The 18,445-nt window shown below is 37.4% G+C and overlaps 1 protein-coding gene across 6 annotated transcripts in view; it reads left to right on the top strand.

Annotated features, from left to right (window-relative positions):
• AOX1 (aldehyde oxidase 1) overlaps positions 1–18,445 on the top strand; it is a 38,952-nt gene that overhangs the window by 2,603 nt on the left and 17,904 nt on the right. For 5 of the 6 annotated variants that reach the window (XM_072932389.1, XM_030277724.4, XM_030277723.4 and 2 more), the window contains 17 exons: positions 1,677–1,785; positions 2,336–2,462; positions 3,347–3,408; positions 4,003–4,083; positions 4,891–4,971; positions 6,040–6,184; positions 6,358–6,450; positions 8,170–8,321; positions 8,562–8,655; positions 9,340–9,449; positions 10,298–10,482; positions 11,622–11,784; positions 13,026–13,118; positions 15,071–15,240; positions 16,511–16,637; positions 16,931–17,053; positions 18,193–18,289. In XM_072932389.1, the coding sequence (XP_072788490.1) occupies positions 1,677–1,785; positions 2,336–2,462; positions 3,347–3,408; positions 4,003–4,083; positions 4,891–4,971; positions 6,040–6,184; positions 6,358–6,450; positions 8,170–8,321; positions 8,562–8,655; positions 9,340–9,449; positions 10,298–10,482; positions 11,622–11,784; positions 13,026–13,118; positions 15,071–15,240; positions 16,511–16,637; positions 16,931–17,053; positions 18,193–18,289 (2,012 nt within the window). The remainder of the gene's footprint in view (positions 1–1,676; positions 1,786–2,335; positions 2,463–3,346; positions 3,409–4,002; positions 4,084–4,890; positions 4,972–6,039; positions 6,185–6,357; positions 6,451–8,169; positions 8,322–8,561; positions 8,656–9,339; positions 9,450–10,297; positions 10,483–11,621; positions 11,785–13,025; positions 13,119–15,070; positions 15,241–16,510; positions 16,638–16,930; positions 17,054–18,192; positions 18,290–18,445) is intronic. The other variant, XM_041717550.2, reaches the window with a different exon arrangement.

Genomic DNA, 18,445 nt, shown 5'->3' with positions numbered 1-18,445 from the left:
ACTGAGGACCATGTAGCTGCTGACTCATCCCCCCAGTGGGGTGGGGCAGAGAATCAGAATGGTAAAGGAGAAAACTCATGGGTTGAGAAGAGACAGTTTAATAGATAAAGCAAAAGCTGTTTGCGCAACCAAAGCGAATTAGGCAATTTACTCACTACTGCCCATCATCAGGCAGATGTCCAGGCACTGCCGGGACACCATCATCTGTGATGGTTACTTGGGAAGACAAACACAATCACTCCAAAACTTTCATCCTTTTCTTCTTCCCTTGGCTCTATATGCTGCACATGCTGCCATATGACATGGAATATGACTTTGGTCATTTTGGGTCAGCTGTCCCAGCTGTGTCCCCTCCCTGTTTCTTGTGTCCCAAAGTCTCCTCATTGGCAGGGTGGGGTGAGAGGCAGAAAAGACCTTGACTCTGTGTAAGCCCTGCTCTGCAGTAACTAAACATCCCTGTGTTATCAGCACTGTTTCCAGCACAAATCCAAAACAGTTTCACAATGGCTACTGTGAAGAAAGTTAACTCTATCCCATCCAAAACCAGCATACTGTCATACAATTAGTGGGAAGGTTGGGTAGGCAGAAGTGTCTTGTCAGCCCTTTACTACTGAACTCCATCCATTATACAGAAAGATTTTGAAACTCAAACCTGAAGTTTCATTAAGCTAAAAACCGGAATAAATTGCTTTTAAGTTGAGAAAACTCCAGTCAAATAGTTAAATGGTTAGATGTCACTGGGCCCTAAAGTGTTTATTGGTGGGGAAAAAAACATTCCAGTTGTCCTTTTGTACAGTTACATTACATTGGAATGCAACACAAATGAAAATGTTTAAAGTTAATGAAAGAGATAAAATTAAAGCAGACTCCTGAAAAAAATTTCAACTGTATTAAAAAACAAAATAATTTTATTAAAATTATGAAATGCTTTGAAGAATTTTCATTTTAGTGTGTTGTTATACGGTTTGTGGTAATTGGGAGTGGGGCTGCAGCCAAGCCTCAGTCCCAGTGGGCTACAGCTGTGAGAAGCAGGTGAACAGCATTGAAAGCAATGAGCCATGGAGTGCCCAGGTGCACTGGGAACAGAGGGCACACAGGTGCAATGCATGAACATGAGGGGTAGAAAAGGTTGGGCTAAAGAACAAGAAGGGCAGACACTTGCAGCCTTCTGAAGTGATACACTGTTACTCTATGGGCACTTACCTGAGCCTTCTGAAGTGGTGGGGTGTTACTGTGTATGGGTTGAAGCTTTCTGAAATTGTATGATACTTTGTGTATCATGGCCTTCTCAGCTGTGACATACATGATGTGGATCAGAATTTTGATCATAAATTTGCTGCAGTAATTCTTTACTTCCTTCCAATGACTGCACTAATCTTCCCTATCTTCCTCTTCCAAAATACAGTTGACAGGTTCCTTGTGGGCAAGAGAGACAAGAGAGTAATTAGAAAAGACTGAGATATTAAGGAAGATTTAAATTCCATTGAATTGTCCTCATAGATATGCTTTTATATGGGGGACAAGAGGCATAGCTAGAGAGTGATCCCTTCTCATTCCAAATGTTAATAGTGACTTTTTTGAAAGTGTGAACTATGTCTTGACTGACTAAAAAATAATACTCAGACTTGTTTTTTAAAATAATATTCACATTCTTTATTCTCCTTTATGTTCCAAAGACACTATTCAGCCAATGCATGTTTGCTTCCTATTTGCTCCTTGTACGGTGCAGCAGTGACTACAGTGGAAGGTGTTGGAAGTACAAAAAGCAGGATTCATCCAGTTCAGGTGAGAGGGCAGTATCACTGTATAGGAAGATCAGTTGCTTATTTTTTGGATGGAATGGCTTTAGTGACAGAGCTTTTAGAGCATAGGAATTTCATAAAATGGTTGTTTTCCCTGCTAAATGACAACAGGGGACAGCATTTTTTTCTGGTGGTTCATTGATCAAGGCTGATGACATGGCTCATGATTGATCTTACTTTAATATTGACAGTCTGATCAAGTAGTTGGCTTGTAATGATTGTTGGAGTGGGTCAGGCTTTGCTCTCCTCGGGCTAATGACATGTCTTGGACAATGTCCCTTTGGCTCATGTTTTAGTATAAGTGCAAAAAAAACCAGAAGTCTGCTGAAGGTTAATTAGCTTCTTTTGTAAGATGTGCCTGAACATTGCACCCAAAGTAATTATTCTCATTTGATATTGCTTAAAGTGTTTTACTTTAAAAGTCTGATTTATTATGAAGGCAACATTTTATATGGCATCTCCCATTTAAGAGAGCATTCATTAGAATGAAGATGAGTGCTGGAATAAGTGTTGTTTGTGGTATTCCATTTCAGGAAAGACTTGCCAAGTGTCATGGCTCCCAGTGCGGTTTCTGCACACCTGGAATGGTGATGTCCATATACACTTTGTTAAGAAACCACCCAGAACCAACTTCAGAGCAGATGATTGCAGCTCTGGCTGGTAAATATTGCCACTTTTTAGTTTGCAGGTGTGTTGCTGAAACATTTCTTCAGGTGCTTTGTCTATGTGAGTGCCTGTCTGTGTGAGTATACATGTCTGCGTGCATGGAGGATGTTCTCTTAAAAATTCTGCTTCCTAGAAGAGTTGTTACTGGCTGCAGACCTTGTATTCCCTGTCGTTCTTTTCTCCTGGAAAATGAAACATGGAGCTGTGGATTGTTTCAGGTGTCCAAAACATCCCCATATGTGTCTTTTGAAGTGCTTAAAATCAGATGTGCAAAAATGATGTCATACTGGAGAAGCAGCTGCATCTGAGCATCTCCAAGGTCTCTTTATATCTGGTGTTGAGAATGTAATAAGACTTGCAGGACAGGCCCTTTGCAGTAGGACTAAAACAGATAAGGCAGAGAGATGCAGACTATCTTCAGTAAGGGAAAGTGTGAGCATTTATGGTAGGTAAAATAGCCTTCAGTCACCTGTTGTGCTCTAGAGTCACAGTGGAGCCAAAGGTATTTCCTGTTGCTGTGTGGTGAGCTTAGAGGTGTAATGCTAGCTTCCTTCACCTCTAGAAGAAAGTCAGGGGTAAAGAGAACAACATTTTGAGTGGGTAAAAAATACTCTACAATCTCTTATTCTCCTGCATACTGAGCTGTAGCCAGCATTCACTCTAGCGCAGATCTCAACTATTTTGTACTCCCCTTGAAACAACAGCATTTTTTGTCAGGAGCTGCAGGGTCCTAAGTCTTGTGACACTGTTCTAATTTGTCTTTTTGAGAGCTAACACTTCTTCTTGAGGTTGAAAAACACAAGACTCGCATAAAGACACAACATTCTAAAGCCAGGTCTTTAGAGCAAAGCTTTTTCTGACTGATTTCCTTCCTTCAGGGAACTTGTGCCGCTGTACTGGATACAGGCCAATCCTAGATGCCTGTAAAACCTTCTGTAAGGTAAGAAGTAGTGGGGATAGGAGTGCTAGACTGGGGCCATCAGTGTATATGCATATACAAGCCATCAAGGTTTTCACTGAGATCATCATCTTCCCTCTGTTTCAAGATGTCATTCTGAGTAAATGGCCTAACTCATTAGAAAAATTTATAAACACAAGTGAACATGGTGTCTAGCCTGGATTATGAAAACTAATCTGAAGTAACTCCGTGTTGTTTACTGTGGGTTAGTACTGACATGAATAAAAGCAGAATTTCAGTCCATATTCTTAGAATTGATCATGCAATGCAATGTGTCAGAAGCCTCCTGAGGAGAAATGGGAGTGAACATTAGTAAAGGAAACAATACAGATCATTTACATCTGCTCTCACAATGTTAAAGGAATTCTACACAGTGGGAATTATTTTGTATTAAGGATGTCAACATTTGACGACTTAAAATTATTTTTAATATAATTCCTTTAACACTTGATCCTTCTAATTCAACTTATTATTAAACTTAATCTAGAACTTTATTGAAATACAGAGTCACTCTTATGAGCTTTAACTCATTGCCATTCTGGGCAGTATTTCACTAATGGGATTTTCCTATTTTAGGAATCCATCTGTTGTCAAAGGAAAACAAATGGAAAATGTTGCTTGGATCAAGAAGATGATTTGTTTGACAATGAAGAGGAGGTAACATTTTGAATATATTAGTGACCTTATATCAATATAAAACTTAGAGAAAGAATATTGCATATAGTATTTGGTAAATATTTATTTTTCCTCACAAAAAATTTGGAAATATTTTGAAAAATTGAGGATTCTTTGTGTATATTTGTATGAGGAGGCTCTGATGTGTTAGATAGTTTATATAAGGTACTTTGCATCTCCAGAGGTGAGATTTGAACAGTTCTTCAGGTTCAGTAATATTAATAGTCTGATCTCTGCCAATACAGTGAAAATTATATTGTGAAAGACATTAGGGCATATGTGAAATTTGCTTAAATCAATAATCAGTGATGCTCTAAGTACTGGTCTCTTAGGGAAACTGCTGATTTAACTCTGAAGAATTTATACACTCTTAAAAATTAGAGCTATGATTGTGATGTGAAACCTCTTATCCATATAAATATTTCACCTTGTTCTTAATTTTCTTTCAGTAATATCTGATCTACTTCTTTGGGTTTTGAGTACATTAGGTTGGCATGAAACTACTTCATTATAGTAGAACTACAGGAGGCCTGTACTTAGTCCTTCAGTTGCTTGCTTCTGCACTGTCATTTGTGTTAGCAGTAAAATTTAAGAAAATATTATGAACACTTCTTTCATCTCAGCACTTCCAAATGATGCATGGTGATTTAAAAACAAATCCAAATGATAATGAAATTACTAATTTTTTACTGACTTCAGTGGCAGTCTATTGGTTTGGCTTTGCTTTTATTGTTGTTTTATGAAATTAATGATAGAAAATTCTTGGTCTTTACTTGTCTTCTTTTTAAGGTGCCCACCAGCCTGTTTTCAACAGATGAATTCCAGCCCTTAGATCCCACCCAGGAGCTTATATTCCCTCCAGAACTAATGGTACCTTTTCCTACTTATAGCTTATAGAGCATTCTGATGCTCTGTTCAGAATTAATTCTTAAGTTCTGCTTAGCTGTAATTCATCAGAAGAAATGTCAAAACATTTTAATGTTATTATACTCCTTTCTGGTTTTTTGCCCAGTAAGCTTATTGAATATTCATATACCAAAAAAAGTCATATGGGAAAATGAAGCTGCAGAGTTAGGTGGGAAGATAAAGAAGCAACCTAAACTGAGTTTTCAGTCCAGCAGCTGAAGATACAAATACTTCACATCAAACTGAATGGCAAACAGTTTTTAACATGGGAAAACAATTTTGTGGCTTAATAATTTTGTTAGTCTATTCTCAGATGGCCACCCAGATCAGAGAGTTTTACCCCAGTGATTAAGGCATGCCAAAGATATAAACAGCTGGAATGGAAAGTGTTAGGCATCCTTAATTACTGACAGTATTTGCCCAGAAAAACTGAAAGCTGTTTGTTTTACTTTATTATCAGTGTAGAGATTCAAAGCCATATTCTCTGTAGTTAGCTGACTGCTTCTAGAAAAAGGTTGATAACTGCAGGACAAGAGTTCTTGACTGTGTGTTTGTACCAGCACTGGTTCACAAGCTATTTCCAAGTGATCAGTGAACAGTGCTAGAACAGCCAGAGACACTTAAGTCCATGCATAATCTACAATGGGATGCTGCTGTCAGTGCCATTGGTGCTCTCCAAGCAAGCTAAGTGGGCAAATACCTCCCTAAGTATTTTTTATTGCTTTTCTAACAGTTTTAGAAATTGTTGTATCTATCCCGACATCTTTTGCTAGGGGACTGTTTATTATCATTCTTGTTTATTAGCCAATTGGAATTACTTGAAGACATTTCACCCACACAGTCTCAACTTTCACTGTTGAAATGTGCAAACATTAGCCAGCTTAACATTTCTGTCCCCTTTTTGTCCAATTTTAAGGGATTATGTAGAATTGCTGTTGTTTCAGAACATTTTTGACTTTCAGTCTAGTGTCTGTTAAACCCCACTTCTGTCTATATGTCTAAATATTTAAATCTGTCATGTTTCTCCATCAGAGAATGGCAGAAAATCAACCAAAACAAACTCTGTTTTTTCGTGGGGAGCGAGTAACATGGATTTCTCCCGTAAGCTTGGTTGAACTGCTGGATCTGAAAGCTGCCTACCCTAAAGCACCTCTTGTGGTTGGGAACACCAGTGTGGGTATGTGCATGAATGATCAGGGCGGCTCCTCTTGCTTTAGTTCCAGCGTGCATGAGGGGAGTGGGGCTACATTTGTCGTTCTTTTTGCATCTTCATCCTTAAGCTTATATTCCAGTATGTGAGAGTTGTTATTATGGAAAAGCCTTTTGTCTAAGTCTATTCCTATCTTGTAGGACCTGACATGAAATTCAGAGGTGTGTTCCATCCAGTCCTTATTGCTCCTGCAAGGATCCCAGATCTGAATGTGCTGAAATACACAAATGATGGTCAGTACACTTTACTTTTTTCCAAAATAGAAAATTTCTTTGCAATAAAGAATGCTGCACTATTCCAGAGTGCTGAGCAACTCATTCCTAAGCATGCTTGGCTTTTTCCCAGGTCAAGGGGGCTGCTGCCAACAGTACAGAGCAGGACGACTGTGTCTTCATGAGGCAGTGCAGAGCTGACTTCAATATTATCTTGGGCCTTAGTGTGAGGGTGATTATTCCAGTAATATTGGTTCTGGTGCTCAGTCATGCAGGATGTGCTTTGTGACTGCTGTACCTGGCTGTGCTGAATAGCGAGAGACCCATACACAACCACAGGGAGGGTTAGCATGTGGCATGCTTGGTTACATTAGAAAAAAGGATGTGATTAAACTGGCATCGCTGATATGGATTAACTAATGTTGTTCTCAATCATAACAGCATTAATTATAATAGGTTAGAAATTTTGTACCTCAACTTACATGTTTATAATAAGCATGGAGGTTCTTTTAGTTAGACTAGGTTTTGGGTTTTAAATAATTTCTGGTGGATTAGAACTACAACTAGAACAGGTCTCAACTTACTATAATAGTTTAAAGTAATTGAATAAAAATTAAGTAATTGAACAAAAATTGCTTTGTATTAGCTTATAGCCAAAGTTTTAAGGAAAGCCGTATCTGATTAATTACTTGCTATATGCCTGAAGCTACTTTTTTTAAAGGGGTAAACTGTGTTTGACAGTTCTGTCATTTCATTTAGAATATCCATTTTATTTCTGATCAGTCATCCAGTTCTATTCAAAGATTAGTTTGTTCTTAGCTGAAGAGTACCTAGAAATTGAAAAGAAGCTGGGAGAATGCTTACTCCTTCTTTAAAGTCTGTAAATAAAACCTAGGTTTTTGAAGGTGAGACTTACTAGTTCTAAAACAAGAGACATGTAGTTTCGTGTGCCAGCCAGAAATAGCATTTCCTCTCTTTAGTCAGATTTAAATGCAAAATAAGTTTTGATGACATTTTTCTTTTAAATACACAAAATTTAATATTGGTTTGCTTAATTAAAATTAATTTAATTTGTTTATATTTTCATTTATATGTTTAATTGAATCTGAGTATTCATTGAAAAGATTAATTTATTATGTAAATAATTGTTTTTACTAGAAGGGAACTGTGTACCATTTACAAAAAGATTAGAAATATAATCTTACAAAAAAACTTCTCAAGTAAATACACATGAGTTTTCTTTCTAGTGGGAAAAATGACACTGTCTTTAGGGCTATTTGTGTTTTTGCTGCCAATGCTACCTACCCATGCATTAGAAGAATAACTAGAGGGTACATATGCAAAGCAAGTTGAAATTAGGATGAAAGTCATGCTTAAAAATAGGAAGAATCTAGTGAAAGCATTTTGAAGCTGACTCACCTTTATGTGAAATGTCTCCTAAATGTTTACTCAGTCCAAGCAAGGTGCAAGGGAAGCAGTTGAGATGTGCAGCTGGAAGCAGAGAAGGGATTTCCCTTTCAGCAGAAGAGATGAGGTATTAGTTCTATTTCATAATTTCTAGGGATTTTGCTCTCAGTCTCCTGAAATGAAAGGTTCTAGTTCCTTTAAAATGCAAAGGCCCCTCTCCTTTTATCTGCCTTCACTCACATGAGCTGTCCTAACTCTACAGTCTGAACACACTTTAAAACCCAGGCAGTAAAGCAATGGGCATGTTACACTTTCGTAATCTTTTGGTTACAGGATTAACTCTGGGAGCTGCCTGCAGCCTCTCTCTGGTGAAAGACATCTTGACAAATGCAATTGCCGAGTTCCCTGAAGAGAAGACGAGGGTTTTCTGTGCTGTCTTACAGCAACTGAGAACTCTGGGCGGAGAACAGATAAGAAATGTTGCTGTATGTTGGGAATTACTTGCAATTACAATTTGAAATATTGTAACAAATGTGGCCACATTTAGAAATTTATTGTGGCCACATATAGAACTTGCATTTTTAATTTTGATTTTGCCATGCTACCTCTTTTTGTAGCTTTCAATATGTATAAATGTACATATAGTTCATATGTTGTATTCTCACTTAATGTAAAAATATGATGATTACAGAGAAAGGTAACATAAACTGCTTTATTTTTTCAAGTCATTTGGTGGAAACATCATAAGTAGAAAACCAACCTCAGACTTGAATCCTGTTCTGGCAGCCAGCAACTGCATGCTCAATCTGGCTTCAAGAGGTAGGACAAGATAGCCTGTCTCTGTAGCACAAATGAAGTTTTAAGTGTTCAAAGGTATCTGAGATATTTAGGTTCCTTGCAGAATTTCATCACCTTCCCTTTTGAAAAATTTAACTGTCATAATATGTATCATAGAATAACAAATATGGTCACTTTCAGAATAAAATATTAAAAAAAGGGGGGGAAAGCAATAGCATTTATTTCTTTCTGGACTCCTGGAAATGTTCAGAATCTCGGGGGAAAAACAAAGAAAAGAATAAATAAACAACAAAAGCCCTACTCTCCTAACAATTTTTCACTTTGGCAGCAGTTCTTTACTACTCAGTTTACTTCCTCACTTTGTAGTTTTAGAAGGAAAGGTAGTTATGACAGCAGCTGCAGAGATTGACAGGAGTGAGGGTGGGATCATCATAACAGTATTGGAAGGGAGGATTACAAAATGCGAATTGACCTCTGGGTACTTTTTTAGGAATCTGGTATTATGATGTTATGGAAGATGGAGCAACCATTTGAATTTATAGAACATATCACTGATAGCTTTTATGTAAGTTCTGTAGTGGTTATTTAATCAGGAAGGCAGCAGGTATTTCTTACCAATTAAAATACTGTTGATTTTGTGTTAATTGCACACTTTTATAGAATTTTCTGGATTTGAGGTTTTTTGGTTTTTTGGGTTTTTTTTAGGACAAAGGCGACAGATTCTTCTGAGTGATATTTTTGCAGATGGAGTTGGTAACAATACCATTACACCAGAAGAGATCTTAGTCTCTATCCATGTTCCCTATTCTAGGAAGGTAAGTTATTAGTTTGTTTAAATTTGCTTTATGCAGAGTTAAAGACTATGAAAGAAAGAGCAAGAAGGGGCATAATCTGTCTGTTTAAACTAGCACTGTTACTGCTCACTTTTTGAATTCCTTACGTTTATTCATTTCAGTGCCATACTATCTCCCAGTTTCAACCAAAAATCACAACTCAGCAGGTAGTTGGTGATGCTACGTAAAGAGTAATATTCAGAAAATGTTTGCCCTAAAATGATAAAGGCAACAGCAATTGTCTAGATCCCCTTTGGAAAGGGGTCTTGGACAAGTTGCCATTGTGCTCACCAAAGCAGGCTGCTCACCTGTGATATGTCTGGCATAAAATAGGTAAAGCATTGTCATCTCTTGAGGATTTTTCTTTAAAATGGGATTAGATTGGATGCGTGTGTTGTGGTTCCATAAATGTTGCTGAACGGAATAATAGTCTTTAACTGATACTGGGTTTGCAAGAGTGGATATGGGATCTTGGAAGAGAATTATGGGTTATGTCATCTGAATACTGAAGTTTGGCAATACTTTGAAGCCTCTAAACTTATGGTCTTGTTATACAATGTACAGCTCCACAAAATCCCTGTCTTCCAGGTATCTACTGTGAAAAATCTAGGTCATCTGAACTGTGTAAATTGTGGAGGATTGGGTATGACCTGCTAGAAAATCAAAGATGGTAAAGCTACTGAAAGGTCAAGAGAAGAAAGTGCATGGTCTTTCATACTCAGGAAGTTTATTTGTGCTCTTCATTTGCTGTTCTCTTGCTTCACATAGTGCAGTTACAAGTTCTACTTTCAGATACTTACATGTCTGCACTTCTGTGTGATCTTGCTCAGGGGGAGTATGTCTCTGCATTTCGACAAGCACCAAGACGGGAAAATGCTCTTCCAATAACCAATGCTGGGATGAGGGTCCTTTTTGAAGAAGGTACAGACGTTATAAAGGAGCTGAGCATTTTCTATGGAGGTGCTCTCTCAGCAACCGTCTGTGCGAAACAAACCTGTTGCACACTTACTGGAAGGTAAAATTTCTCTGTCTTGTGTGGGTCTCTGAACAAAGGGACTTCGAAAACTTGTATTCATGTTGCTTGGGACATGAAAGTATAGAAAGGTTTCATTTGCCTGACTGATGCTTTGTATGTTCAAGTGAATGATCAAGTCTTAATGATGACTTTTCAGAATTGTTACATTTTGGAGTTTGCACATAAGGTGCAACTCCAGTGTGAATTATGCAGAGAGATAAGAGAGATGACCTGTGAGATAAGTGGGTGATGTATACATGAGTCAGTTATGCCCCTAAACGCAAGGTTGGGTAAATTACTCTGTATCTCATATATTTGATAATCCTCTCATCAGTGTTCCTGAGTCCTTCAGCTTGTCTCTAAAAGATACGAGGTTTGAGAACTTTAGATGTGCCCAATAAAGTTAGAAGTACAAGTCAAGTTTTCACCTTTTCAATAGCTCTTCATCTACAGAGTCCCGATAATCTCTGGAATTAGTCCCTGACTCTCCCTCCCAGTTTGCAGCACCCTTCCAAGTTTTGGAGGAAAAAATTGCAAATTCAAGCAGCATAAAAACAACACTAAATGAAGTCCCAGTGGCCTTTTTTCTATTTGATATGCAACTGTTTGATTAGTTGAAGTGCTCACTATTTTTTGATACTTAACATGATTAAATTTAGTCTAACAGACTTAATATTTCGATATCTGCAGTTGTGTGACTATGGAGAATTAACAGTGTAAGATGCTTGAAGAAGACAACACTTTCAGAAAATGTAACAGCTAATTAGATCCCCTGAAAGTATCTACATTTTGCATCTATATCTTTATATACATTTCTTCAAATATAGGATAGTATCTGCAATATGGTGAGAATCAGTAAGACTGCTAAAGCAGCTTTAAAGCTGTAATAGGGTTTGTTTAATTATGTATTTGTTTATTTTAAAATGCTGGCATAGCACTTAATTTACTTATGGGAGCTCAGATCTGTGAGCAATATTGATCTACACCATTTTAAAAATTGCAGACATTATTAGAATCAATATTTTGGCTTCATTTTGAGCAGGATTATGTCTGTGGTTGATAGTACACATATATGACTGCAATTGTTATTTATTTTTTATTAGTCCTAGTCTGATTGTATCTGTTATTCTTCCTAATAGACACTGGAATGAACAGATGTTGGATGAAGCATGCAGACTAGTTCTTAAAGAAATTACTCTTCCAGGCTCAGCTGGTGATGAAAATGTAGACTATAAGAAAACTTTGATGGTCAGTTTCTTCTACAGATTTTTCCTGGAAGTATCACAGTCATTGAAGACAATGGTAAATTAGTTCATAAAATCATGGAATATACTGAGTTACAGTAGACCCATCAGGACCACAGGAGTCCCACTGCTGGCCCTGAACAGGACACCACAGGAGTCCCACCATGTGCCTGATAGCATTGTCCAAGTGCTTTTGAGCTCAGGCTGGGGGCTGTGACCACTACTCTGGGGAGCCTGTTCCAGTGCTCAAACATTCTCTGCATGAAAAATCTCTTCCTGATGTGCAACGTAAAGCTCTCCCCTCCTGGTTTAATGCCATTCCTCCAGTCCTATCACTGCTCAGCAGAGTCAATACCTGCCCCTCCGCTTTCCCTTGTGAGGATGTTGAAGACCTCAGTGAGGTCTCCCTTGAGTCTCCTTCAGTCTGAGCAAACCAAGTGTTCCCCATGTCTGCTCTTGTGCAAGCAAATAAAAGGGGTGTTCTTGCTATATGTTAGTGCTTGCAATTTGTACAGTATGCTAAATCATTGTCTTTGGTGCTTGGAGCTACACAAAAACCTAAGTGTTTAGCTCCCCAAGAGACTGATGGAGAGATGCCCATTTAACTTTTAGATGCTCAGATATCTTTACCTTGCACATAAGGCTTTAAAAGACATTTGAGCAATACTAATACAACAACCTACCAGTAGCAAGCTCCCAGATCCAAAGACAATATACAAGAGATCTTACTCTGTCTATACTTAAAACCACAAATAGACGTAATAGAAATAAAGGCTTTGGAAAAAAACCTGTAGCTATTAAACCAACCCTCCTTCTAGTACGGGCTGTTGACTGGGAGATGAGGACACTGAAATTTCACTTGCCAAGACATTCTAGGTGTAATTTACTTTTTTTATTTTTGTCTTAAATGTGTTCTCACAGATAAAAATACCCCTTTTATGTTTTTCTTCTGTGTTACCTTGAGCTCTTCCCTCTAAATCACCATTACTAGGTAGTTGTTTAGTACCAGGAGTGATTCTGAGCCATTTTTGATCAGACATCAAAACAAAGCTCTTCTGTCTGTCCCTACTTTGTTGCTTACTTCAAAAAGCATATTTGTTGAATCCAATATATTTTAAAATATTATTTAGTGTCATCTAAAACCTCTACATTGTTTTCAAATTGTTGTTTTAGGGCCTTTCTAGTTTGAGCCTAGAAAGCATTTCCTGTATAAAGATTTTGTGTTTGAATATGGTTGTTGGCTTTTCTAATTGTAATGTTCAAAATGTGAATTTTAGTAGTAATTCACTTCCTTTTCAGAATCCTTGCCATTATCCTGGCATTCCTGTGGAATATGGGAGTGTCCTACAAGATTTCAAAACCAGAATGCCCCAGAGCATCCAAATATATCAAGTAAATGATTTCCTTCTGACATTGTTTTGTGCTTTATAAGACTAGGTAAAAAGTCACAGTTCAAAGAGGGGCTTTGGTTTGAAAGGCAGATTCAGATTTATCAAAGGACTGGAAGCAAAAGGCTTTTAGTGGTTGATTTTAACTGTATCTCATTGCGAGAATCCTTGTTTGTAAAAATAGATTCTGGGGTATACTCACTTCCTGTAGACAGTTCTTTGAAGATAAATATGCTAAGCAAACTCCATTGTCATACTGCTTAAAATTGGTTTATTGCAGTGTGCAAGCCAGTTAGAAAGAAATGGAAAAAAAAAAAAAAAAAGATTGAAAAGCCCAGGTATAGTGTATATATATTATAGCATAGCTATAGTATTGTTGTTTCAAGATCCTCAGGGGGCTCTTAGATCTTACCGTAGATTTAGGAATTAAGATGGTGTGTAATGATTTTGTGCTCAGATTAACACGAGCAGGATGTCCTAAATCAACAGTAGAGAGCAGCAAAGAACACATTTGGTATTTTCTGAGCTCGCTGTATAAATAGTTCATGGTGGAAAAATCTGCAAGGATTTTTGATATTTTGACACCCTCAGTACACAAGTCAAAATACCAACTTTTGAAAACCTGAAGAAAAATTCAAATTAAATATAGATAAATATGTTTCTCTTTTAATTTTTGGGTATTCCCTAGAAAAACACCTTAGCTTTAAATACTTCAAATTTGTTCAAATTGTTATCTTAAGTTTCCTTCAGAGCTATTATTATTCTTATTTTTTAGAAAAGGCAATAGGCACCAAGAGGAGCCTGGGTTAAAGGGACTCTTTCTCTGTGACTTTTCCTCAGTTTATTCCTCATCTGTAATAAAGTGACTGAACATCAGAAATTTAAGCCATTTGTTACTCATATAAATTGGCACTGAGCAACAGAAATTTAGAAAGCCAGAAAATCTGAGTTTTTCCACTTTAAATGTCTATTTAGATTCTGTAAGGTTGTATTTTTTTCTGCACTCCTTCATTTGAACATTATTAAGCTTTTAAAATCAAGATTAAAAAAAAAAAAAAAAAGAATGCTTATCCTGAAATCCAAATATGTTGTCATTCTGTGGTGGAAACATTGAGGTGGTTTGGCTGAGGCATCCATTTGAGGAACTTCAGGCAGTCAAGTGAAGAGTGTTTGTTCTTGACTTTGTGCCAAGAGCAGACAGTGTGCCAGAAAGTGCAGGAAGTAGACCTGTGTAGCCTGAATACTTGTGTGCTGAAAGCTTTAGAAGTAAAAACATTTTAAGTCGTAAGCAATTAACTAATTTTAAATGTAGAAAAGGAAAGAGCATGAATACTGACACAAAAATTGGGAAGGTGTTCTGGAAGTTGGCAACGTTAGTTGACGTGGCAGATTTAACTGGAAATACTGCATTAATTTTCAAAAAAAAACCTTAGAAAATAAGATTAATAAGACACTAAATTCATACCCAGGTGCAAGGAAATAATTGGGAAGAAAATATTTAAGTAATATTTTCTTGCTGATTTGCATATCAGTTGCACTCTTTCAGTGAGGAAGACAAATCTTAGTACACCACTTGACACTGGTAACATTCAGAGCAGAATCTTGTGTGAATAATTCAGAAAATTATCAAAGCTTAATTACACTATTCAGTAACAGAGGAAAACATCCTTCTGAAAAAGTGCCAGGTTTGTCACTTTGATATAAATAATTAAGGAAAAAAATCCAGGTAAGCAAACCTGTGCAGTGCTCTCTGAAGGGTCCTTAAGAGAAGAAAAGAGGAGAAAGAAATCTCCAGGAGCAGCAGTCACCTCCTGCAGCCACATCTCTTTCAATATTGAACGAGAAGATGATAGTAGGAGCAGTTGTTCATTCATCTAATTTTCTGATCACTGTAAGAGTAACAGGACTGTTCTTTTTTTAACTGGAGGTGCTGGGTTTGTGTTTCTGACTGTTCAGGATGTAGAGCCGAGCCAGTCTCCCCAGGACCCTGTAGGACGACCCGTTATGCACCAGTCTGCGATAAAGCACGCCACTGGTGAAGCAGTCTACATTGATGACCTTCCTTCTGTGGATGGAGAGCTTTTCCTGGCTGCTGTCACTAGTTCCAGAGCTCATGCAAAGATTGTGTAAGTGTTCAAAATGGACCTGAAGAAAGTGTTATGAATTGCTGCCTGAGATTTTTAGAGAAATTAAGAATTATTTGTGTACAGAACAGCATGCCTGATAACCTGCAGGCAAATCCCTGCTGGAAGCAGTGTTGTTACACTAGTAGAAGGATTTGTTAGGATTTAAGTGTCTCGCCCTATTTTACTGTACTAGTAAGGGTGCACTGCTTCTGGTCCATAGCCCAGACCTAGCCTAGCTGCCTCCACAAAGTGTTCAGCTGCGCAGTGCAAGCAGACTTCAAGATTCAGTTTTACCAACACTGCTTTGAAATATTGACTCTATGATGAAAGAAGAAAATTGTTCAAAATGTAGGAAATAGTGTGGCAACATTGCAGCAACAAGGTAGCAAAGCTCATATGAGGCTTATAGGAGAAAGGGGTGAAGAGAGTTTTATTTTGTATGAAAACTGTTTTAATGTATGCTTTTATGCTGCCGAGATACACCTATCCTAGCAGTTTGTTCAACATTCAGGCACCAAGACATATTCAAGGGATCTAGTCAGGATTAGTTGTCATGACAGGACTGGGGCTTCTAGCTACTGAGTCCTTGTCATATTTCCTGGCTTATTCTTAGATTAGTGCTGGGTTTTGCAGCTGTCTTTTTGGTCCCATCATGAAGGTGATATCACCCCCATCTCTGTGAGTCAATAGAGTCTATTCCGTCTCCTTTGTCTCTTGATCTGGGTATCCAGAGAAGATGCCTGTACATGTGCTGGGATCTGATGACCTGATGAAGTAGATGCTATCAAAACATGCTGTTCTTATAGACTTTCTGCTGTTCCTTCTGATCCTTCTAGACACCTGGACATTTCTATTCCCTCTCCATTTATACATGTTTTGTGACTTCTTTTATATCAGGAATCCTCCATCTGAAGATGTGTAATTGTATCTTGCAATATGTGTATAGGTTGTGAAGTCTTAGAAAGTTGCAGTTGTAACATCATAATTGTACAGTGATTTTTATTAAACCAATGCAGTTCAGGCAATCTAATGGGACAATGATTTCCATGTTGTATCTAAATTATCTCTTAAAATGAAGCAGATTAGTAGTATCTTAAATTGTCTTTTATCTGCACTTTTCCACATGCCAGTGATGGAAAGAAAAGGCATGTGTGAGCCTATCAGCAAATCTTGGTAGCACAAGAAATATACCTCTCTATTGTGTTCCTTTCCTCTGTGAACAGTTTGTATTATTAATGAAGTACACTTCTCTCTTCCCATATCCCAATAGATCTATAGATACCTCAGAGGCCCTAAAAGTAGCAGGTGTGTTTGATGTCATAACAGCTCATGATGTGCCAGCTGCTAATGAGTTTCATTTTTCTGATGATCCGGAGATTATATTTGCAAGAAATGAGGTATAAATACAATCTTTTTGCAACTGGTTTTCTTAATATTAATTGTTTTTTTCTCCAGCGTTTTATGCTCCCACTATCCATTTCTGAATACTGTATTTTTCTTGATTCTGTAGTTATAGTGGTATTTTTATAATTTGTTTGCTTCATGGATGATGTTAAAATACAAAAGTCCTAACTCAAAGAAAACTTCTGAACAGGAAACATAATTGGTGGTTATGTAAAATAAGAATATCAGTAGCACATATGTGCATTGTTTGAACCCACTGTTCCATTGTATGGTGTCTATTCTCCAGGTGATTTGCGTGGGTCAGATTGTCTGTGCTGTGGTCGCAGATTCAGATGTTCATGCCAAACAAGCAGCTGCAAAAGTGAAGATAGAGTATGAAGTGCTGGAACCAGTAATTTTAACAATTGAGGTACTAATAATTTCTTCTGCTTTTTTTATTGTTTTACCTATTTAATGAATGGAAGCAGCAGTTCACACTCTTTAGTTGCTTTTAAAATATAATTTTTAAGGAAACGAGATTAACTTGAACATCCAATTAAGCAGTCTGAGAATCTCCCTATAAATAAATTTTTAACATTTGTCTAATTTTGACCACTTCTGATAGACAGACAACAGTTTCAGAAGTATGAAGGTTTCACAAGTTTTACAGTAATAAACATTAAAATGAAAAAAAAAAAAACCCAACTCTTCTAATGCTCCCGGCGAGGAAAAGGCAATAAGCATGCTGGTTTCTAATTTTCTGGAAGCTGCCACCTTGTCGGTCAGCACAGTGTATAGTGGCTAACAGTCAGCTCCTGATTATCTCCAGCACTTTTATCTGTCATCTAGCTTGAAAGCTAGGTTGTAGACATAGGAGTTGTTGGGGGAATATGGAAGAAAGGTTTTAGGGGTGAACAACATTTTAAAAGTGTAATGCGAGAGTCACATATAGACTTACCCTGGATTAAAGAGACTAGAAGTAAGGAACAAAGGACACACTTGCAGGGAATCAGCATTAGTCCTGGTAGTCACTTTACAGTTGTTTTAATGTGTGTGTGGTCTAATGGAACAATCTTTCTGATAGAAAAATAGGTAAAAGCTGACAAATTTTGTTAACATTTCTTTAGGATTGAAATTCCAATGAAATCTCATAAGAAATAAAGCAAATACTAATTTATGAATAGATTCCACCTTTACTTAGTCCGTGTGATTTCTTCCCCTCTTACTGGCATCACTCTTTGGGTGATGTGGTTTCGTTCTTACTCTCTGGTCTCTTGCTCATTTCCTGGATGTATGGCTGGGGAGAGCAGGTTGAATAAATTGAATGCATTTCCTTCAGAAGCTGTTGTCATCAGTTACACAAGATACATCAGGAAAGAATTGCTGGTATTGAATAAACAAACTCAACAATGACAGTAAAGTGATGAAAAACAGCTGTTCATTGATTTAGGTAGCTGGTGGTTCCAGTCTGTAAAGACAATGGTGTTGGTCCTGAGACTAAAATGGTGCAACAAGCTGGGAATCATAAAAATACTTAAAACCCCCTATTTCTTTTTTTCTCTATTGCAGGAAGCTATAAAACACAACTCATTCTTTGAGCCAAAAAGAAAATTAGAACAAGGAAATGTTGATGAGGCATTTGAAACTGTTGATAATATAGTTGAAGGTAAACTGTAGAATGCATTTAATAAGAAATCTTTGGTTGTCAGTATTTGGGTTTGGCTGTCTGCTCTTCAAGTCCCAGTTCTACCTTTTTTCCATATAATCATTAGGCCTGAGAAAACTCTTAGGCGGTTGGAAGACAACGTGACTAAACCTAGGG

This window comes from Taeniopygia guttata, chromosome 7 (genome assembly GCF_048771995.1).
Source record: "Taeniopygia guttata chromosome 7, bTaeGut7.mat, whole genome shotgun sequence".
Lineage (NCBI taxonomy): Eukaryota > Metazoa > Chordata > Aves > Passeriformes > Estrildidae > Taeniopygia > Taeniopygia guttata.
Note: the sequence above shows the minus strand (reverse complement) of the source record. Positions and strands in the feature narration are given on the sequence as shown.